Here is a 22416-nt window from a genome sequence, read left to right as displayed (position 1 = left end):
ACGCTGCAATCGCAGATCCGCCAATAGCGCTGACTCACGGCTTCGCTTCGCATCCCAATTGCTCCAAACGGGCCATTTTTTGCAACATTCTGCATTCTTGGGTGACTCTGCTCCCTGCAGATATCCCTGGATTTCAGCTGGGGGATGACAGTCCCAGGCATTTTGGTGAGAGGCAAACCAAGGGCACCAAGTTCAGCTGAGGTGAATCGACGGGGTTGACGTTTCCCCTTGGGTACATAAAATACCTATTGGAGGAAAACAGATTAAAATTCCAAACTAAAGCAGGTTTTTAAGCTGGCATCCTAAAGGATAATGCTTTCAAGTAATTGCATTTAGCCATGATAAAAACACCATTTTGTTATATTTTATAATTAATATAATGGAAATGCTCATTCAGAATGTAAGGGGTGACTTTGTGACCTGTCTTTCCATGTCTCGAGCAAGGCATGGGGACACAAAGGGTGCTGTGTGTCATAAAGAATTCCTATGGATTATGGCTGGGATGCTTCCTGAAACCACATTCTTAACTTTCATATTGAGAAACATCAGGAAATTAAATTAAAAGGAAATAGAGGCAAATTTAGTCTTAAATTGTGACCTTTGAACCTTCCCAGGAGCCAATGAACCTGATTTAAGCAGGTCTAACATTTAACCAGTGGCCTGTTCTATGTGGCTCAGGTGACGTGGGCAGCCTTGCTCTACTCCTTGTTTATAACATTTCTGAGTAACTTTCCCCATGAAGAGCTAAGGATTATTAATAAACTTTGTCTTTGCATCCAATGCCAGTGGCCAAGTGGAGCTTTTCAGGTAGATCCAGGATTGTGCTTTGAACTTCCAGGATTCTTCCCTGAGGTTCCTCCTCCTTTTCCTACTCCAGGATCTATTTCACCACAAAAGACTTTCACTCTTGACAGACTCTTTAGACCAGAAGTTTTATTATGTCCAGGTTAAAACCTGATTTAGTGGCTCCAGATGGGTCTGGGGATGAAAGCAGCACCTGGATTTGGGGGCAGATCCAAGCGAGGACCTTTCTGCCCGTGGTTTGCCAATTTCTTGTGAAACGGTGACACAGAGCACAGTTAATCCTGTGCATCTCTCAGACTCTGAGGTTGTTTTTTCCTCTGGTTGAGCTGAGAGCGTTGCTGTGTGGTCTGGCTGGGGAGTTCCTTCCGTGCCGTGGGCCTCTTGTGAAAGTCAGCTCGAGGTTTCAGAGGAGGAGGTTTTGGGGCGCCTGCAGGGGTGCAGGAGGTGTTTGTGCACAGATGCGAGGATGGAGGGAGTTTGGGACGGGGAGAGCCTGGGGGCTGGCACAAGCAGGCCCCTCTCCAGCACAGCCAGCTCCCGGTAGGAATCCCGGGCCCGGCTGTGGCTGAGCCAGCTCCAGAACCGGAAGCCGTCCAGCCACAACAGCCCAGGATGGTGCCCCACCTAATTAAGGCTGTTGAAAGGCAGGGCTAATTAGTTTAGGTGGAGCACCTCGTTAGCACAAGGATGTTGCTTCCAGGATCCAAGTTGGTTTCCCCGCACGTGTGAGCTCCCCAGCGCTCTCCCACATGTAGCAAGTGAGATAATGCAGTGCCCAGGTAAATCCTAGGTGGGTACCGAGGTCGTTGCATCATCATATCCTGAGTTTTCCAGGGCTTTCTCACACTCCTGCACTCACGTGTGCTTGAAGAAAACACTTCTGCTCACACAGTAAAATGTGCTTGCTGTGACCCAGCCTGGCCTCATTTAGTTAGAGAAACAGAATCACAGTGTGATTTGCAGGAAATCGGGATTGGATTTGAAATCCTCAGGCTCAGCTCTGGGGCTGGGTGGAGGCTTCCCTCCCATCCAAACCAATGGGCATCTCCAGCCTGCAGCTCCCTGGGCTCTTCTCACTGCTCTTTGAGGACCGTGGGGAGCAAAGCTGTGACAGAGCTTCACTTAATGTAAAAATCCATCGTGACCTTGGAAATTCTGTCTTCAATGCGTTCAAAGTGTGTTACATTCCCTATGAAATCATTCCCAGTGTTCTCCTTGCAGCTCCCTCCCTTGACGCACCGTCCACCTCCTGCACTCTCTGTTAGACCCTGAGTTGGAGAATTCCTCTCTTGCTTCCTGTTTCTCCTCCTGTCTTGTGATTAAGGCAAGAATCCCCCGGGCAAGGAGGAATCGACGTGGTCAGTGAAAGGATAATGTGCCAAACGCTGAGATAAAGTTGGAACTGTGGAATCCTTCATTCATTCAACAGGCCAAGATTAGATTCCGCCTCTCTTGCCATTTCTGCTTCTCCCTCTCGGAGGACCGAGGAATTCCTACTATGCAGGCAAATCCCGTTCCCAGATTCCCCAGTGATAGCGCTGCTAAGTGACATCTGACAGGATGCTTCCTGCATTTCGTTACTTCCATTTGGCACCATAAAAGCACTGTCACTTACCCCTCTGATTTGTGGCACCTCGGCTGCATTGTTCCCTGCGGGGGGAAGGACACTGGGAAACGGGATTGCCCTGTGGTAAAACCATCCCACCCTACAGGAGATGCTATCTCCTGAAATCCCTCCTCAGAATGTCTCCAGTTTTCCTTCTTCGTTAGCATTTCAGATTAAACCTTTAGGCTTATCTCCACATCAGAAATTACCTCTCTGGGAAGCTTCATCAACTTCTATCAGCCACCTTTAGGTGTTCTTGGTGTTCACGCCTCGTTTTTGCAGCTCATTGTCATGAGAAAGGTGCAGTGGAGCTGGGCTTTGGGAATCTGGAGCTTTCATCTCTTCCTGCAGCATCTTCAAAGCTGAGCTTTGCAGGGCTGACGTACAATCCGACTCATTAAAACACACAAAATGGATATAAAAGTGCTTTTTGGGTTTAATTCAGGAGCAAGACTTTTTATTAGCTGCTGCTTTCCAAGAGTTCCCAATGCTCTGTTGGAGATGTTAGTGTTGTTTATTGTGTGGGAATGATGATTCCTGGTGAAACATCTTCTGTCATGCCCATCGAAGCTCAGCTCCTTCACTCCCAGCAACATTTGGGATCTTGGAAAGACAATACTTGAGTAGCCACATCTTTGTCTTTTTCAGTTTGTTTTTAAGGTATCTCTGGGGCTATCCCAGGGTCTCTCTGAAAAACTACAGTGTCTCCTCCATCAGTTCAGAGCTTCTGGTTTTGGATCCAGCTGCTGGCTTATCCCAGTGCTTTTCCCAGCTTCTGTTTCCTCTTCCATGTCATCCTCCTCTGCCAGAAGCAGCATCCCCATCCTCTCCTGGAGGGGGTGATGCTGTTGGCACTGCCCTGCTGCCCACCCCAGGGCCCCTGGCTGATGGCCCTGAAGGGCTGGCTCCAATGGGAAGCACCATTCCCACCAGGCCTGGCCAAACCCAGGGGCTTCCCCAGCTCTGGAGATAGCGAACCCCAGTCACGGGCTGTGCACTAATTGCAGTCCTGGCTCCTCTAACAGTCAGTGGCCCGTGCTGGTGGCCTCGGTGACCCGATTCTCATGACCTGGGTGGTGATCCACCAACCCCAACCAGTGCTGGTGGGTACAGTCAGGACTCTGCAGGTTTGTCCAGTTCTGCCCTAACCGGCTTCCTCTGGCTTGGCTCCCGCTCCAGGCTGACCTCTGGGATCAGCTCCCTGGAAATGCTTCATTTCTGCTCCCAAACAGCATGGGGCCCCCGTGGCTGAGGTCCTGCTGCTCACCCCAGGGTGGGTCACAGCAACTGGGATCAAACTGGGACTGGCCAGCACCAGGGCTCTGCACGAGCTCCTCTGTTTGCTGCCCAGGCCTTCCAGTCCTGCTTGCCCTCAAGACTGTCATTGTCATAAGATTCATTTCATCCCACTTCAGCCACCTAAAAATTATAGACCAGTCTTAAGTGATGGCTGCTTTTTGAAGAAAAGCTCGGGAGCAAACCATCCTGTTGTGCAGGAAGATCAGGAATTCCAGTGGAGGGCAACTCGGTGAAGCAAGGAGCTTCTCAGAGAGTCGAAATGCAAGAAAGGAGCAGGCAAAGAGTGAGAAACACTGGGAACAAGGGAGGCATGGAAAACTTGGGGCATGACCAAAGGCTGATGGAGCTGTGAGCGGTGAGGGGACCCCAGTGGGGGTATGGAGCAGGGAAAGAAAATACAGAAAAAAGTGTTGATCCATGGGTGAAACAGCCTAATGGTAATGGTACAAGAAAGACCAAAATAGTCAGCATTTTTTTGTCTCAGTCTTCATCCCCCAGCCTGCCTGGGAAGATAAGGGATGGAGGACAAGGAGGGAGCAGCCAGTTGGGGACAGCTTAGAGGAGGTGGAGGTGTCCAGGCCCACATCATTGGACAAGGATCAGGCTGGAAAAGCTGTGAGGTCAATGTGAGTCGCCCATGAAAACTGTGGTGCTTAGGAAGGTGATAACAGGGAAAAGGCGCATCTTTGAGAAGGGTGGAGCAGATTAGGGGAACTGTGGACTGCTCAGACTCTTCCCATCGGTGAGAGGTCACTGACGTTTTCCTCTGGAGTCTATTTCCAAACACATGAAAGACAAGAAAGAAGACTGGGAATGGTGGATGCAGACTTGCCAAAGCAAGTTGTGTTGGAAAGGCCCCACCTCCTCCTCCAAGGGCTGGAGGGTGGCCTGGCCCTGGGGACAAGGAGGGCCGTGGGTGGGTGTGCAGGGAGCCCTTGGGCACCATTTCCCACAGCGTTCCCACATGGCAGCTGCTGGCAGGGCTGGGGATGGCAGGACAGCAGGCTGCCAGGCTGGGGTGAAGGCTGCTGGTGGCTGATGACAGGGGGGCTGTGGGGTGTCCAACAGCGCCCTGCAGCTGCTGGTGCTGCTGCTCAGCTGGGATGGTCCCACTGTGGGTGGGAGGTGACCTCTGGGGGTCCCTTCCTGTGCCTGGGGCAGAGGGGAGCAGTGAGCAGAGAGTGGCAGCACCTCCGGAGGGTGATTCAGCCCATCCCAGGGTACTGAGAATAGACCAGGATCACCCCTTGGAGCTCCCAGCCACTTTCCACTGCAGTGCAGGGAGCTTAGGTGATTAACTGGGGCTGGCTAAAGATAGCCCAGCTGGGCCCCCAGGCAGTGGCAGTGACATTTCTGCAGGCTCAGGGTCCTGCTCGGGTTACCCGCAGCTGGCCCAGGGCTCAGGGCTCAGGGCTGTTGACTCAGAAACATCACTGCTACTATGGCACTGAGGGGCTGCCCGGCTCTGCTGCCCCTCTGGCCCAGCCGAGTCACACTGCAGCAATGCCTCCCCTCGCTGGGAGCCTCTGCTTCCCAGCTGGGCCTTCTTCCTTCTTGGGATGCTGCAGCCCTTTGGTTTTGTGGCATTCCCTGCAGACAGGAGGTTCTCCTTTCTCCTTTTCATTCCCCGTGCTGACAGAAGCTTGGGCTTCTTCCTTCTTGCAACCATTTTTGTGGCATTCCCTGCAACCAGGAGGTTTTTCCTTCTCCTTTTCATTCCCTGTGCCTTGTCTTGGTGAGACATCTCCTCCTGCTTCCCAGAATCTTCCAGTTTGAACCTGGATGTGTCCTGGATGTTCTTGGCGAGCGCTGCTTAATCACTGCCATGACGTCTTCAGCAGCTCTGGAGCCGTTTTTCTTGGGGCTGAGTTTTCCCAGCAGCTGGAATGGTGTGTCCCAGAAAGGACCTGTCTTTAATTAGGGAACTTAGAATGCCAGGCTCCTCAGCAGTCCAACCAAAAAGTTCCTTTTTCCTGCTCCCTGTTGTTTGGAAAAGAGAAAAGAGAATAAAAATGCCCCCCAAAATCTTGGCTGTATTTTGCCAGAGGCTGTAGCTGATGTCAAACCCTCATCCCCCATTTCAGTCTCCCACATTATTCCTGGCAGCTCCAGCTCACTCATTTCCTGGCATTTTTCGCAATTAGCAGTGGAAAGCTTTCACTTCATTTTTTTGTCTCTATCTTCCCCTCTCATCTCTGAACCCAGCCTGAATACAGGCCCCATTGTTCCTGGAGCTTTGGAGCCCCTGTTAGGATTTCATCCTCGTTCCCCACAGCTGGATCTCCTCCAGTGCCACCTCCTCAGTGACCTCCTGCCAGTGGCTTTGCCAGTTCATCCCGTTCCTCTCTCTGCAGGGATTTCACTTCCCAGGCCTTTCTGCCCCCATCTCATGTATTAACTCTGGCTAGCAGAGGAAAAAATCTACATTTCCAAAGTGCTTTTTTGTTGAAAGAATAACTGTGAGACAACTCTGTGCTCATTTGCATGCAGTGCCCGTGCCCGCTCTGGCTGCAGCGTCCCCAGCTCCTGCCGAGCTCGGGCACCCGCTGGCCCCACTCCACAGCCAACAAAGAGCCCTTCCTCTCCCTGCCACCTCCCCTGCACGCCGGAGGGAGGCTGCAGGTGTGAGAAACCTGAGAGGGGACAGCTCGAGTGACTGGTCGGACTGGAGTCCCAAAAATACGACGAGGGGAGAAGGGCAGGCTTGGCCATTTGTTGGGGAGTTGCTCAAGAGCGTCGTGGCTCCACCTGTTCCGCGGGCGCTGGGGCTCTGAGCCTTTCTTAGCACATCTGCACTTATCTTTGCAAAAGATATAATTAGGGTGGGGAGGAGGGGCAGTGCAGCTGGTGGCTCCGTGGTTCCCATGGATTTTGCTCGCTCCTCATTCCAGCCCCATGCTCCGGCGGGTCGGGAGCGTGAGTGTCCGTAGGAGCTGCAGGAGGGAGCGCGTTGGGAATGGCAGAGAGTGGGGCTGGGGGTGCTGCTGGATGCAGCTTGCTTTCCAGTCACACCTTTCCAATCACACCTGCTTTCCAATCACACCTTCCTCAGGTGCTCATGTGGCTCTTGTGCTCAGGAAAAAAATCTGTTCATAGATTCCCTGGGTATTGGAAGGTGCATGCGGGATCTGATGCCTCAGAGCTCAGCTTTTCTGTTTTTCAGACTCTGTGCTGCTTTAGTGTGTGGGGCTGGGCTCACATCAGGGGATGCTGAGCTCTGTGCACAGAGCAGGGACACAAAACAATTCCTGCTCCAGCTGGGCACCAAGGACAAAGGATCCAAATCTCAGCCCCAGAGCACAAACCCCGTGGGCTGGAGAGAGAAAAACAAGCAGGGTGGGACTGCAGGGGCTAAAGCTGGAATGGGACAATGAACTGCAAGGTGCAAATGGAGCAGAACTGATCCCAGGGACAGAGCCCGTGCCCGGCCGTGCATTTTGGGGCCATTTTGGTTCATCTTGGGTGCAGCCCTGGCTGGGCTCTGGTGCTGCCCAAGGTGCATCCATGGAGGAGATGCTTTGAATGAATCCCTGCTTTATTCTGGAACTCTGTCCAGCCTTTCTTCTAGGCCAGCCTGCACAAGGCATCAGATCTATAAAAGAAACTTGTAATTACAGGATTTTTTCAGTGCTTGTAGTTTGGGAGGTGGTGCTGTAAGATTTGGACAATTCATTGCAGATTTGAAGTGAATCCCAGGGGTTGTGCTCTGTGCCTTTGATTGTTTTCCATGTGAATTTCCAAATCTGTCCAACAGAAGGATTTCCACAGGAATATTTTCTGGATCTGGTAGAACAATGCTTTAATTCAAGGAAATAGCTCTCAGAATCACTAACAGGATACATTAAACAAATAAATCACCCGGTGTCAGTTATTCCCTCAGCATTGTGAGGGATAAATATGTAAACATGTCCACACGATCTGTGAGCAACCACAGCTCCATTAGGGAAGGCAAAGGGTGAACGGCTCCCAGCCTGCACAGGGCCCTTTTCCATCAAGTTCTGGCACGTCCTTTGTTGATAAACCTGTTTTACTCAACATGCTCTGGGGTTTTAGAGTGATGCTAGGCACTGGGAGTAATTAACGTGGGGCAGTATTCCTGCTAATGAACCGCATGTTGTGGGGCTGAAATAGCCATTTTCTGACACTGGTTAGTAATTAATGTCTGGTGATATTCCTGCTAATGAACCTTGTGCTGGGGAGGTGAAATAGCCATTTTTTTGGGGGGCACGAGAGGGATCTGTGGGACTTTTATCTGAGCCATGGCCATGTGAGTGCCTTGGTAAATCACTCAGAGCACCCTTCTCCTTCTCCTTCTCCTTCTCCTTCTCCTTCTCCTTCTCCTTCTCCTTCTCCTTCTCCTTCTCCTTCTCCTTCTCCTTCTCCTTCTCCTTCTCCTTCTCCTTCTCCTTCTCCTTCTCCTTCTCCTTCTCCTTCTCCTTCTCCTTCTTTCTCCTTCTCCTTCTCCTTCTTTCTCCTTCTCCTTCTCCTTCTCCTTCTCCTTCTCCTTCTCCTTCTCCTTCTCCTTCTCCTTCTCCTTCTCCTTCTCCTTCTCCTTCTCCTTCTCCTTCTCCTTCTCCTTCTCCTTCTTTCTCCTTCTTCTTTCTTCTCCTTCTCATTTTCTCCTCTTTCTCCTTCTACTCTTTCTCTTTCTCTCCCCATCTCTTTTCCATTTCCTTCTCCTTCCCTTTCTCTTCTCCCTCTTCTCCCTCCTCCCTTTTCCTGCCCCCTCCCCTGCCCCAGGAGTTAAGATCCCACAGTTCCCAGCTAAGCCCAGGTGGGATCAGCTGCTGGATCAGTTGGGATGGACTGTCCCCCACAGGGGCCCTCTCCCACCTTCCCCCCACACGAGCTCTTAGTCATGAGCAGCCAAGGAGTGAGGGATGCAAATGAGGCCTTCAGTGACATTAATGAGCTCTATCAGCTCCCAAATAATCATCTGCCATCCATATGATCTACTCCAGCATCTGCCTGCTCTCCCCAATCTTTTGTGTCATCTGCAGTAATGACAACAATTGGGATAATCTATCATAAACAGAGAATAATTAAAAGTGGGCTGGTTTGAGGTCCTCTGATGACTGCAAACTCTGGGCTTGTGCCCTATGGCTTCACCTGGGAATTAGGGACATTTTAAAATTGTATCCTTAGTTTATTTTGCAGTTGGGGGTCTGGGACTGTGCTGTCAGACTTTTCCTACAGCAGAGTTTTCATGCACCAGGATGAACATTTCCACCTGGCCATTCATGTCCACCAGGACTCCAAAATCCTCATCTCACCCAAGAGCCGTGGAGGAGGAGCTCAGGTTCCCAAATCTGCTCCCTCTTCACCCAATTCCCTGTCACTCCTGGAGGGAAGGAACCATTTCCCCCTGTAACACTTGGATTTTCATCTTTGGGGGTTTATGAGTGTTTGTCTGCTTTAGGTTTTGTGGAATTTTACCAGCTTGTCCAACATTAGGGGAACATTTCAGTGCCATGTTGTACACCCTGGATTTGGGAATAAATCCAGCATCAAAACTTTTCCCAGGCAAAAGGGAGCAACTGCTCTTATTTATTTTCCTTTTAGAGGAACAGATTTTATCCTGAGTCCAAATTGTTGAGGTAAGGTTTAGATAGAGTGATAATATTTTATTAAATCAGTTGGAATCGCTGGAAAATTACTTTGGTGACCTCGAGTCTCAGCTGTTGTTGCTTCAAAGGCAGCTGGAGCTTGGGCTGGGAAGGACGGCCCCAAACACTGAAGAACTTTATAAATAGTCCCAATTTATTGCAGCCAGGATGAAATGAAGAGTAAATAACTTAGAAGATGTCTTATGGCACTGTAAACATGTGGAACAGGATGGATAGACTGAGTAAAGTCGGGAAAACTGCTGGAAGCTGCTTTTAACCTTCCATGTGAAAGTTCCTCTTGGAATTTTTGGCAGAGTCTATCAGAGTTTTTAGGGGTTTTTTTTAAGTCTTAAGCTCCACATTCCCAAGGTTTACAAGGAAAGTTGTGATCCAGCAGAAGGAATTCTTTTTCCTTGCAGAAGTAGAAATGGAGACTTTTACCAGTACAGCAAGCCCACAATTTGATCTTTAACAGTTAAGGGGAGCTGAGTTTGAAAGGATGTTGGCAAATACTTGTCTTCAACATTTCTTGTCCACCAGATTGGACAATCTGCTCACAACTCAATCCCACTGGGAATATTCCTCCTGGATTATGGAAAGCTGAGGTTTTTGGCAGCTGGAAAGAGAACTGCAACTGCTCCCCAAGTTTTTTAATTCACCTGGTTGGGATGTGGTGTTTTGGTCTTAAAACTGTTGAGGCTTTACGGCCTTTGCCCTTCCCTCCAGAAGAAGTCCTAATGCTTTTATTTATCAGGACTGGGGTGACAAGAGAGAATCATGAGGGAATCAGGAGAGAGAAAATAAACCCCACTTGAAATTTTGGCATTTGGATCTCTTTTCAAAGTGTTTCCTGGCTCGGTTCATCTCCTGCGTCAGTCGAGGGCAAAGCAACCAATCCCTCCTGCCTTGCTGTGGCACTTGGGGACATGATGGGGACAGTTTGTGGGGGAAGAGAGGAACTCTGCAGCTGCAGATAATGTTGGCCTCGTGCTCAGATCCCTGCAGGCCCCGAGGGGCCAGGAGCTCTGCTGGGAGAAGGATGGCACAGATGGGGTTTGGGGGGAGCTAAGGGTGAGAGTTTGTCCCATTAACCCCCTTCCCATCTGTGACATGGATGAAATGTGTGCTTGTCCTTACACGGAACTACTCCCAGAAAAGAGGATATTCCCCAAAACCTTTCACTTTCCAAGTTTTCAAGAGTGAAAAAAGGCCTCAAGTCCATCTTGATGAGCAGCTCTCACCTTTCCCCCTGTACCAAGCACTGGTGAGGCCACACCTCAAATCCTCGGTCCACTTTTGGGCCCCTCATGACATAAACGACATTGAGGGGCTGGAGCATGTCCAGGGCAGGGAACAGAGCTGGGGAAGGGTCTGGAGCATCTGAGGGAGCTGAGCAGGGGCTGGAGAATCCCTGAGGGAGCTGGGCAGGGGCTGCAGAATCTCTGAGGGAGCTGGGCAGGGGCTGCAGAATCCCTGAGGGAGCCGGGCAGGGGCTGCAGAATCCCTGAGGGAGCTGGGCAGGGGCTGCAGAATCCCTGAGGCAGCTGGGCAGGGGCTGAGCCTGGAGCAAAGGAGGCTCAGGGGCCCTTGTGGCTCTGCACAGCTCCTGCCAGGAGGGCACAGCTGGGGGGGTCGGGCTCTGCTCCAGGGCACAGGGACAGGAGCAGAGGGAACGGCCTCAGACTGGGCCAGGGAGGTTTGGATTGGATATTTGGGGAAATTCCTTCCTGGAAAGGGTTCTCCAGCCCTGGCACAGCTGCCCAGGACTTCCCATCCCTGGAGGGGTTTAAAATCCCTGTGGATGTGGCAGCTGGGGATGTGGGTCAGTGATGACCTTAGCAGTGCTGGGAATGGTTGGACTGGATAGTCTGAGAAGGATTTTCCAACCTAAACAATTGTGTGAGAAAAAGAGAGCACAGAAATGTCAGTAAGTGGGAAAAAGCCTCTAAAAAGGGGCTGCTAAGTCACCTCTGCAGTGAGAGATTCCATGTGTTCCATCACCTTGCAGATCTGGCAAAGGAACAGTTGGCAAAACCTACCAAAAATGCAGTTTTTGCAGAATCCTGGCACTGGAAAGGTGCTGCATTTCAGGACGTTGGAGCATTCCCAGTGCCAGCGGAGAAGCACGAGGCGAGGGCTGCCTCTGTCCTCGGAGGGACTGGCAGCAGCTCAGGTCTTGTGAGGAAATGTCACCTCAGTTCCTGCTGGAGAGCCACCAGCCCCAGCCCTCCTGCGCAAACACCGGGTAGGATTCAAAAACTGAAACTCCTATTGTTGTTCCTCACTTCCCTGTTCTGTGTCAGCAATGATTTCACCCCAGCAAACATGACCAAAGCACCGCTGTCATTTATGGGTTTGGCTTATGCAACCCCCAAATATAAACTGAAATGTGAGATGGTTGAAGATGCATCCTCAAGTGTTCCAGGAGCCCCGATCCCGAAATGGCAGCAGTGTTTCCAAAGTGCCCATGTGCCTCAGCTGTACCAGGAAGGTGATGGAGGTCAGCCACTGCCCGGCCTTTGGGACAGTTTCTGGCAGGGGGAGTTGCTCTGCTGATGTCAGTGGGATGCTCACGTTGGGTTCAGGGAAAGAACAACTCATGGAGCATCTAAACTTGTGTTTACTGTTTGTGGGAGTCACTGTAGCAACAGCAGATACCACTCAGGGAGAGGATCCCAGGGCACTTCATCCCTGTCCTCTGCTCTGGAGCCAGGCTGGGAGAGCTGGGGGTGGCCAGTCAGGACAAGAGAAGGCTCTTGAGAGCCCCTGCCAGGGCCCCAAGTGGCTCCGAGAGAGCTGGGGAGGGACTGGAGACAAGGGATGGAGGGACAGGACACAGGGAATGGCTCCCACTGCTAGAGAATGGAATTAGATGGGATATTGGGAAGGAATTTTCCCATGTGAGGCCCTGGAATGGATTTCACACAGAAGTTGTGGCTGCCCCTGGATTCTTGGAAGTCTCCAAGGCCAGGTTGGACAGGGTTGGAGCACCCTGGGACAGTGGAAGGTGTCCCTGCCTGTGGGTGGAACTGGATGGGATTTAAGTTCCCACCCAACCCAAACCATTCTCTGGTATCCATGAATATTAAATATGAGGAAAGCCAGAAAATATTTGTTATTTTAAGATCATTCCCACACAAAGTTTTTAGATTGGTAGAAGAGCAACTCCTAATGGATTCTATATCTGGCTGTTATTCTGGGGTAGCTGTGGATCTTAAAATATTTCACGGGGGACTTGGAGGGTATATTTTAATTTCACATGCTGGTTTTAAAAGCAAATTTAGCCTTAGGAGTGGGACTGTAGCCTCTGCTTTCACAATTTATTGGTAAATATCTCCAAGTTCATCAGAGGGAGTTCGTGCAGTTGCACGCAGCCAAGGAGGGCCAGTTTGATAAGAGCTGGGGTTTCCGGGGTGATGGGCTCAGACTGCGTCACTCGGTGGCTCCAGGGACAGTTTTGAGTTTCTAAGAAGGGCTGAGCTGGGCCCTCTTCCTGCTGTGGGCCAGGACAGTGGCTCTTCTTGACTGGCCTGTGTGATTCCGTGAAATGAGCGGGAATGCGGTGCCTGTGACGTCCCTCCTGCCCCGGCAAAGGCAGCTGGTTCAGAAATGACTGCCCGGCGACCACGGAGGGCAGGCAGGAGGAGCCCGAGGGCACACACCCAGCAGGCATCGCTTCACCAGGCTGCTTACGTGAGAAAATGAGTGAAAAATAAAAGATTGGGATGAGTCAAAAGCCAAAAACACCAAGAAGAGCTGCACAGGGATGCAGGTGCTGCAGCTCGCTGGGTGCCAAGACCAGAGGGAGCTGTGGGCCGGCTGGCCAGTGTCAGGAAAAATGCAAATTCTGAAAGAAAAATGTGAATGGTGCTTTTTAAAATCCACTTCCGCCCTGGAACAGCAGCAGAACTCATAGTTTTCCCCTTGAAATGATCCTTAGCAGGAGCTGTTTGCTCTCACTTTATTGTGTCTTTGCTGTTGAAATGACTGGAGGTATCTCAGGGGGCCGTTTTCAAAATAACTGAGTTTAAATCGTGAACCCATTGGTCTCTCAATGGTTTCAGTGCAGAGGCTTAGGCAAGTGACAGTGTTCTACATGAGTAAACCATGGAGGGATCCCTGCTGCTCCCAGGATTCCTCCAGGAAACCTCCCAGGGATGAAGCAGGGAGGCAGAAACCGAGGGAAGGAGGGTCCTGATGCGCCCTGCTAAAAATTCCAGAGAACATTGCCAATGTGTAAAATAGTCACTCTTTATTTAGCTCATCTTCTGAAACCCAAAAATAAATATAAAATACTTACAGCCAAACCCCCTAAACCCTCAAGTTCCTAATTCACCTCGATATCCCTAATACAGTTTTGCTTGTTTTAGTGTTTTTTTTCCCCCCTTTTATTACATTAGACTCAGATTACAGAGTAAAGGAATATCCTGAATATCAGCTCTGGGGAATAGGAGTCCTTCAATATCAAGAGCAGATTTCTGTTCTTGGTCCTGCCTTCCCTGATGGCTCTTTCTGAGGTGAAGTTTGGAAGTGAAGAGACAGCGGCAGCGGGTCCTGCAGACCTGGGCAAGGCTGGAAATCCCCCAAAAGGCTAAAATTAGGGTCTGGTGTCAGAGTCCCTGTGAACCTGTTCCTTCTCCTCCTCCAGGAATGCACACATGCCATGGCTGTGCTTCCTGAGGAGTCTCAGAGCAGGAGAAGACAGGATTTTATTTAAACATGTGGGGTTTAGTTTGGCTGAGATGGGGTTTTTGCTCTTCCTAAACTTATTTTACCTGTGCTGGTTTTATCAATCCCAAGTTGATTGATATCAATGTTGTTTTCTGCAACAAGTGATTTTCTGCAACAAGTGATTTGATCCCTCTGGGTCAACTAGTTTACAGGAAAAGAAATAGTTGAGAGGGAATGGGAGAAATTCCCTCAGTGGGAATGGGAATTTCTCATGGGAGAAAGGAAAATACACTGAGCTTTGTGTGATTTTGGCTATTTTCACCTGCTTTGTGATTAGGCAGGAATGAGAGAACTTTGAATGTTTGGAGCTCTGCAGGCACAGAAAAAAACCCCATTAACTTCCAATGCCACAAAGATTTGGGTTCACCAAACCTTTCAAAGGTGTCTGTGCCGGGTTTATTGCTGAGTTACCTTTGGCAGGGTTTATTTTCTGTTTATTCTCAATCATTTAATGGAAGGTCCCTCTCCAGTGCTGCTTTATTGATGTGGTGAATGACAGAGGGGATCTGTCCTTGGGAAGAGACACCAGCACGGGGTGCAGCTCCTTCCCCTGGGGACACTGGGACACTGGGACACGAGGGACACGAGGCAGGGAGGGCAGGGGGACCGGGCTGGAGCTCTGGCTCAGCTCCTGAGTGTGTCTGAGCAATCCTGCCCTGTGATGTCACTGGTACCTGCCGGTAGGAACGCTGAATCCATTAGCTCTGACAGATTTATGGGATGAGCATATGTTACCGGGATTATGAGAAGCAGTTACATTCATGGGGAGATTTTATGATTCACTGTATCCGCTTGTGGAAACCTCAACTTTTACCCCAGAGCTGCTGGGGAGTGTCGGGTCCTGCTGGCAGGAGCAGGAGAGCTCAGGGAGCAGGGACGGTGGGCTTGGGGTGCAGGCTCTGCTGGGGAGCAGGGGAGCTGATGGGGACAAAGCCAGCAGAGCTGGGGAGTCAGGAGGGACAGGGAGCAGGGCCAGGAGTGGGGAATGGGGTCAGGAGTGGGGAATGGGACCGGGCAGGGCTGGGGAGCAGAGCTAGTGGGGAGTGAGACTTGGTGTGGTTAAAGAGCAGGGCTGGAGGGGTTTGGGAGCAGAAGCAGGCAGGGTTGGGGAGCAGGGAGGTTGGGAAGAGAACTCTTGGAGAGCAGGGCTGATGGGATGCAGGACTAATTAATGGGGAGCAGGCTGCTGGGGAAGAGAACTCTTGGAGAGCAGGGCTGATGGGGGATGCAGGACTAATTAATGGGGAGCAGGCTGATGGGAAGGAGAACTCTTGGGGTTCAGGGCTGTCGGGGAGCAGGCTGGGAAGGAGAACTCTTGGGGTTCAGGGCTGTTGGGGAGCAGGGCTGATGGGATGCAGGCTGATGGGGAGGAGAACTCTTGGAGAGCAGGGCTGATGGGACGCAGGACTAATTAATGGAGAGCAGGCTGCTGGGGAACAGAACTCTTGGGGTTCAGGGCTGTCGGGGAGCGGCTGTGGCTGCTGCGGGGAGCGGGGCCGGCTCAGGAGCAGGAGCAGCATCCCGCGGGCGGCGGGGGAGGCCGATCCCCGCGGCAGCCGGGGCGGGGGGGCCGCGGTGACGCTCCCCGAGCCGCAGCCCTGCCCTGCCCGGGGGGCGCTCGGTTCCCCCGAGCGGCGGGGGCCGGGCCGGGGCGGGCCGGGGCGGGGGCCGGGGCCGGGGCCGGCGGCGGGCGGGGACTCGCTGGCGGCGGCCGGGGCAGCGCAGCGGCGGCCGCGTGATGAGGGAGCGGAGCGGCACCTCCGGCAGCGCTGGCGGCGGCTCGGGCCGCCCCGCCATGGAGAGGCGGCCGCAGCGCCAGCCCGACTACATGTCCGTGTGCCTCTTCGCAGAGGAGCCCTACCAGAAGCTGGCCATGGAGACGCTGGAGGAGCTCGACTGGTGCCTGGATCAGCTGGAGACCATCCAAACCTACCGCTCCGTCAGCGAGATGGCATCCAACAAGGTGAGCCCACGTGCGGCACCGGGATGCGGGAGGGGCATGCGGGACGGGGGTGCCCAGAGGAGCGGGGCTCTGAGTCTGATCCCGACCCCTCCTCGCGTCTGTCCAGGACAGCAGCTCCGAGTTAGTTGCGGTGAAGGCGGCGCGCGTTCCCCCGCGGAGACGCGTGCAGGGAGAACTCGCGGCGGGTGGCGTGGGGAGCGATCCGGGATGGAGCGGGGATGGATCGGAGAGAGCGATCCGGGATGGATCCGGGATGGATCGGGGAGAGCGATCCGGGATGGATCCGGGATGGATCGGGGAGAGCGATCCAGGGTGGATCCTGGATGGAGCGGGGAGAACGATCCGGGATGGAGCGGGGATGGATCGGAGAGAGCGATCCGGGATGGATCCGGGATGGATCGGGGAGAGCGATCCGGGATGGATCCGGGATGGATCGGGGAGAGGGATCCGGGATGGATCGGGGAGAGCGATCCAGAGGGGATCCGGGATGGATCGGGGAGAGCGATCCAGAGGGGATCCGGGATGGAGCGGGGAGAGCGATCCAGGATGGAGCGGGGAGAGCCATCCGGGATGGATCCGGGATGGAGGATGGAGCGGGGAGAGATCCGGGATAGTCTTGGGGGCGCGATCCGGGGTATCGTGGAGAGCCCTATCGCTGCCGCAGGCTCATTTCCGAAAATTAAAGAGGTTTCAATTAGCGCCGGCCCCTTGGAGCCGATATGAGCAGGAACACTCTGCAAAAGCCCGCATTTAGCAAATCACCACGCCAGAAGTCAATTAACTTCATTGCTTAATAATAATAACGGCGAACTGTAAACATTGTGGCTCCGGTATTTTACGGCTGTTTTGGCTTTCGATGACGTTTTAATTTGATTTTAATGCGTGGGGCTGGCACCGCTTGGCAGCACATGGTGAGGGTGGGCAGGCAGGGATGGTGACAGGGAATCAGCTCCGGGGGCTGCTGCTCCGCGCAGCTTTCCTAGGAGCCAGAGGCGAGTTGTGATGTTCTCTGCACAGAATAAAGTGCTCAAGTAAAGCAAGAAAAGTCCGTGGCGCTTAAAGTCAGGGGAGCAGGGGAAGAGCAGAGTACCACGAGTACCCTGACAGGCAGCACAGAGCAAAACGCGAGTTCTGAGCAACTTTTGGGAGTTGGTGCTCCAGCCCTCCTGAGCCCAGCTCCGCTCCAGCATCTCCCGGAGCCCGCCCGTCCCTCGCGGCTCTCCCCGCCCGGGCCCGCGGCTGCAGGAGCCGGGCACAGCCCCGGGCACAGCCCCGGGCACAGCCCCGGGCACAGCCCCGGGCACCGCCTGGCAGCTCCCGGCCCGCGCCTTCCCCTTCCAGGGCTCCCGGACAGCGCTTCCAGCCCCGCCGTGCCCACTGGGGTTGTCACACACACAAATTCCCAACCCAGCGCCCGTCGCATCCACGTCCTTGCCCAGTTACGATGGTTTTAAACCCAATTCTACACCACCCGATCTGTTGGTTTGTTTTTTGTTTATTTTTTTTTCGTAATTGGAAATGACTGCAATCAGAAATGCTGAATCAGAAACTGAATTAATGGGAAAAAGTTGAGCAAAGAAATCCAGTGTTGTTTCAGCTTCCTCTTCTGGTAGTGATTACCACGATGTGCAGGGGCAAAGGAAGCAGTAAAAGTTTTATAGTCCAAGCTTTCTAGAAAGAAATATTATTTTATTCGTTTGAGTTTGTGTTGAGGGAACCCTGGATGAAAGTTGAGGAGGGTTCAGGCTGCACCTCCAGTGTGAACACGGTGCCCTTCAATTTGAGGTTACTTTTTTTTTTTTTTCTCTGACTGACAAATCTGGCCTCGTGAAGGTGAAACTAAATTGCTTTTGTAGCACTTCAAAGTTGCGATTACTCGGGGTGCAGATGGCTTGCAGCTGGCTCGAGAAAAACTTCCTGAAACTTTGTTCTTTCATAACCCGTTTCTGAAATGTCTGCGCTTTTTTGGTCAACTTCCAGTCTCACAGTTTTCAGCTGTGAAAGAGGAGCATAAAATGGCCTCACACCTCGGCTGCCTTTGCTGTGGAGCTGTAAACATTGTCACAAATCACGGCTTGGAAAGCTTGGTTTCAGTGCCTGACGATTCGGGGCATTTGCGGCTTTTTGGGGCGTTTGGTGGCAGACGAGGAGCGGAGCGTGGCAGTGCGGGGTCGCTCCTGCATCTCCGGGCGGAGGCTGCAGCCGGCGTGCCCCGCTCCGAGCATCCCGTCCCAGCGCCAGCTCCGCTCCGAGGCATCTCCATTTGTCACCGGCGAACGGCAGAGCCGGCAGATGTTTTGAAAACAGGATGCTTGGGCTGCGCATTATTAAAGAAAAAACGGAAAGAGAAACAGTCTAGATAGGAAGAAAGCAAATCGGCTCGGCATGCTCCCAAGCGCAGCAGCAGAATAAACACTGACCTATCTTCCTGACCTCCGCTCTCGCCAGTTCCTGGCCCCGCGCCACCCCAGCCAAACTACGTCATTTGAGCCTGATAGTAGGCATGGCACAGCTGTTGCAAGTGTGACTCGAATTTCCTGTCTCCTTCCTGACAGACGTAGTTTAGAAAATCCAGAGTTGCAACAACAGCGCCGAGAGAGGCAGAGAGGGAGGCTCTCGGCATCCGTGCGCGCAGGGGGATTCTCAGGAGCGCTGCGGCAAAAATAAAAAAAAAAGGAGGCGGCGGAAGGGGAAGAGCCATGCGGGACGGCAGCCGGGCTTTGAGCTGATGGGGTTCGGAAGGCAGCGCTCCAAACATGTGCGTATTGCTCGTTTAGGCGGGAGTTAGCGGCAGCAGGAGCGGGGGAATGAGCGGCTGAGCTCGCGGGGCTGGGCTGGCAGCGGCGAGCCCGGGGAGCCTGCAGTGCCACCCGCAGGGATCCCGCGGGACGCTGGCAAACAGGGAACGCTGCTCCCTCTGATGCTGGCACCGAGGCGTTTCCAGGCAGACCAGCCCGGGCTCTCTGCAGAACTAACCGTGCACGGCGCTCTTGTCTTTCTAGTTTAGAGGAAAAAAAAAAAATAACCTGCAAAAATACCTGTTTGCAGCTGCTATGAAGGGAGGTTGTTTTCCTAACACTGAATTTCCTAACGTCTTCTGCGGGGAGCTGATAGGGCCCTGCAGCTTTGCACTGACACAAAATAACCTGGAAGGAGCTCTGCAGGCACTCAGTGCTGCTTGAGAGACCCAGCCACCCTTATTTACATTATTCCTACACATATACTCAATTTTTCCTGCATCTATCACCATGTCCAGCTCCCAGCTCAGGCAGCTGCTGTGTCAGAAGGGTTTGTGAGTCAGTGATGATAAAAAAGGGGCTGTTTTCTGTCCTGGCATTAGGCAGCTGTCCTTAGCCTCACTTTGCTGCAGATGGGACCTGCTCTAGTCCCTAATTTGGGATCTGGGGCAGGATGTGCTCAGTGCATCCCCTGGATCATCAGAAGGAGCGGGTCTTTTTCCCAGCTGAAATGCTGGCCTTGCCAGCTCCAGGGTTTTATGGGGCCATCACCTCATAAAACGGAGGGATGGAGAGCATGGATTGTTCCTGCAGTGCTGCCTGTCCGTGCAGCCCAAACAGAGATACCTGCATGGACCTGAGCTGAACCCCTGCCTCTCCTTAAATTAGACCTTAATTCAGAGCTTTGTGCAGTCCACTGAGCCCAGAGAACAGAATTTCTGCTCTCTAGGGATATTCCAAGTGTAAATAGGCAGAGCGTGAGTGGTGTCCTCTCATGACTTTGCAAACCCCCTTGACTCTACCCAAACTGTTACTTGGAGGACTCTTCCTTGCAAATCCTTAAACTCTCTTACTGCAACTCTTAAAGATGTTTCTGTTATTCCCAAGTGCTGGATAACTCCAGCCTTGTCCAGCTAGCGGCCCGGGACAGCAGCACAACTGCTCCGTGTTCCTCTCTCGCTTGCGAGCCGCAAGATAAACACAGCCGATCTCGTTTTGCTCGGATTTCAAAGGGCATTTCGGGCAGAGAAGCGGAGCAAGGCCGCACCTCGCTTTGGGGAGAGGGTGGCTAAATAAACATCTGGCCACCAATGTAAACTGCCGGTGCCAGCGGTGGATGTGCCGGGCTGCACAGCGTCCCCTCCCCGCGGCCAGCCCGGCAGCCCCCGGCCCTGTCCCCTTCCTACGTGATGTTTCCCTTAAGTGGTGCCGAGCTGTTTAGTCTTCCCCTGGCTTTGCGCTGGAACTTCCTTTGTTTAATCGCCGCACAAAGAGAGGTTTGTTCGCTGCGGCAGCCGGCGGAACAAAGACGCTTCCAGGTCTCCTGTTTTTGCAAGGCGGGATGAATCCCTGAGCCCCGCGCGGTGCCGGCATTCCCGGGGTTCGGGGCCGCGCTGGCCGCGCTCCCGCAGCGCCGCTCCCGCAGCGCCCCGCGCACCCCGCGCCGCTTTGACGTCGCTCTTTAACCCTTCCCTGGCCGGGCAGCCGCGCTGCCGAGCAGGACCCCGCGCCGTCGGCATGCTGCAGGAGGTAGGAGCTGCCTCTGGCTGGGTTTGGGGTGTTGCCCCCGGCCGGGGGGGATCTGTCGGGGTTTGTCCGTGTTGGGATGTCCTTGCGCTAGAGGACAGCGCGCCGCGCTCCTCCGGCGCTGCGGGAGCGGGGTTTGCAACACCGGCGCTCGGAGGGGTGAGCAGGAGGGACCTGCCAGGGAAAGCTGCTGGATCAGGAGGGAGCAGCGCTGGGTGCTGGCCCTGACCCAGGCTGGAATCCCCTCGGGAGCTGGGGAGCTGGGTCCCAGTCAGCTCCTGCGTGTCGGTCTCATCACCATCAGAAATGGACTTTAGGGTGGCTGTCTCTGTGTCCTCCTCCCGTGCTTATCGCCCTCTAAAGTAAATCATTCTGGGGGTGTCAAATATGCCCCAAAAGCAGGGTGGAATATCGGGGCCATACATAATTAATAATGTGATTATGTCGTCCTCGCCAGCCCTCTGGGCTGTCTGTCCCGATATCTTGGTTAAACTGCTTCAGATATTCTAAAAATTGAAATATTGGAAGGCTGCAGCATTGGCTGTGGGATGTGTGGGGATTAGGAGACAGGGTCACCATCTGGGATACCCTCCTGGAGCAAAGGGATTTTGAGTGCTGGGTGCTTTCCCATCTTCTGGGATGTTGTGGAAAATGTGGGGAAAACCCATCCAAGGGGGATCCCTTGGCCACTGCTGGTGCAGAGATCAGGGCTTTGGCAGTAGGATTTCGGTTCAAATCCTTCTCCCCAGGAGCCTTTTGGGGAGATGTCACCCATCCTCTGAGCCACAACTGTGCCCAGGGCCTTTGGCATGTCCTTTACCCAGTCCTGGTGTTCCTGGGAAGTGATGAGGTTTTATAAGTTCAGCATTCTCAGACTTTTACGTTATAACACGTCAGGGTGGGGCTTAAATAAATAATAGCTCAAAGGCAGGTTCAAAATGAATCACGAGCTGAGGGCAGCACTGGAGAGTGACTAAGTGTGGGGAGCAGGGTCCCTTCTGGAGTGAAGGATGCTGGTGACATCCCAGAGGAGCAGCATCACTCGGGATGAGGGAGCTGAGAAGGATTGCAGGGCAGTGCTGATCCTCATCCTGGTCTGGAGTGATTCTGTGCACAGCCTGACTCCAAACTCCTCATTTTCTCCCCAGTTGTGTTCCACGGGGCTGATCCAAATATTTGCATGGAGTGAAATGAATTGAAGGATGTCGAGTTATCAAAGGCAGGACAAGCTGTGGAGAGGGTTTGGGATGGAGATTCACCCTCAGAGCTCTGAGAGGGAGAGCTTCCCCCGATTAAAGCCTGGCTTAAAGCAAACAAACCAGAAGTGCCTCACCTTGCTGCTGGTTTAGCACAGCTGGGCCAACGGCAGCAAAAGGATTCTGAGGAGCATTTGCCTATCTCTGTGTGAGAAGGAGTTTTCATTTAATTTTATCTCCATTAATTAGTGCCTTCTGTATGGGTCTGATGCTTGCATTAGGCTCATTTTCATTTTGGCAGGACCAGCTGCCACATTTTTGGGGGGATGCTGAGCTACACCAACTTATTCCCTGGATTTTCAGTGCCCTCTTCCCAGGACTTCCTCTTTATCCCGTGTTTTCTGAAGAAAACAAACTTCTGTTGATTCAAATTTGCCAGAATTTTTTTTTTTTTCCAACACAGGCATCTTGGAAAAGTCTTCTCAGGGCACAAAGTTATTTGAATTTTCCAAAGCCTGTTCTCCTACTCAGGTAAAACCCCAGCTGGATTTGCCTAAATGATGACTGCAGAGCTTGATTCAGATTTAAATTAAATTTAAATTGCTGCTTCATACGATTAGCAAAATCCCATGTTTAATTGCATTGCTCTCTTGTTCAATGACAAATGCTCTGTTAGTTGTTATTTTGGGGGTGTTTTCTGTGATTGAGGGTATAATCTAGGTTATCC

At 52.6% G+C, this 22416-nt stretch overlaps 1 protein-coding gene across 4 annotated transcripts in view; it reads left to right on the top strand.

Moving 5' to 3' along the window:
- The window catches only part of PDE4B (phosphodiesterase 4B), a 178264-nt gene that overhangs the window by 134881 nt on the left and 20967 nt on the right, over positions 1 to 22416 (top strand). For 3 of the 4 annotated variants that reach the window (XM_066555724.1, XM_066555725.1, XM_066555727.1), the window contains one exon: positions 15897 to 16009. In XM_066555724.1, the coding sequence (XP_066411821.1) occupies positions 15897 to 16009 (113 nt within the window). Of the gene's footprint in view, positions 1 to 15896; positions 16010 to 18587; positions 18768 to 22416 lie in introns of those variants that run through there. The other variant, XM_066555729.1, reaches the window with a different exon arrangement.

The sequence above is a fragment of the Molothrus aeneus genome, chromosome 9 (assembly GCF_037042795.1).
Source record: "Molothrus aeneus isolate 106 chromosome 9, BPBGC_Maene_1.0, whole genome shotgun sequence".
Classification (NCBI taxonomy): Eukaryota; Metazoa; Chordata; class Aves; order Passeriformes; family Icteridae; genus Molothrus; species Molothrus aeneus.
Note: the sequence above shows the minus strand (reverse complement) of the source record. Positions and strands in the feature narration are given on the sequence as shown.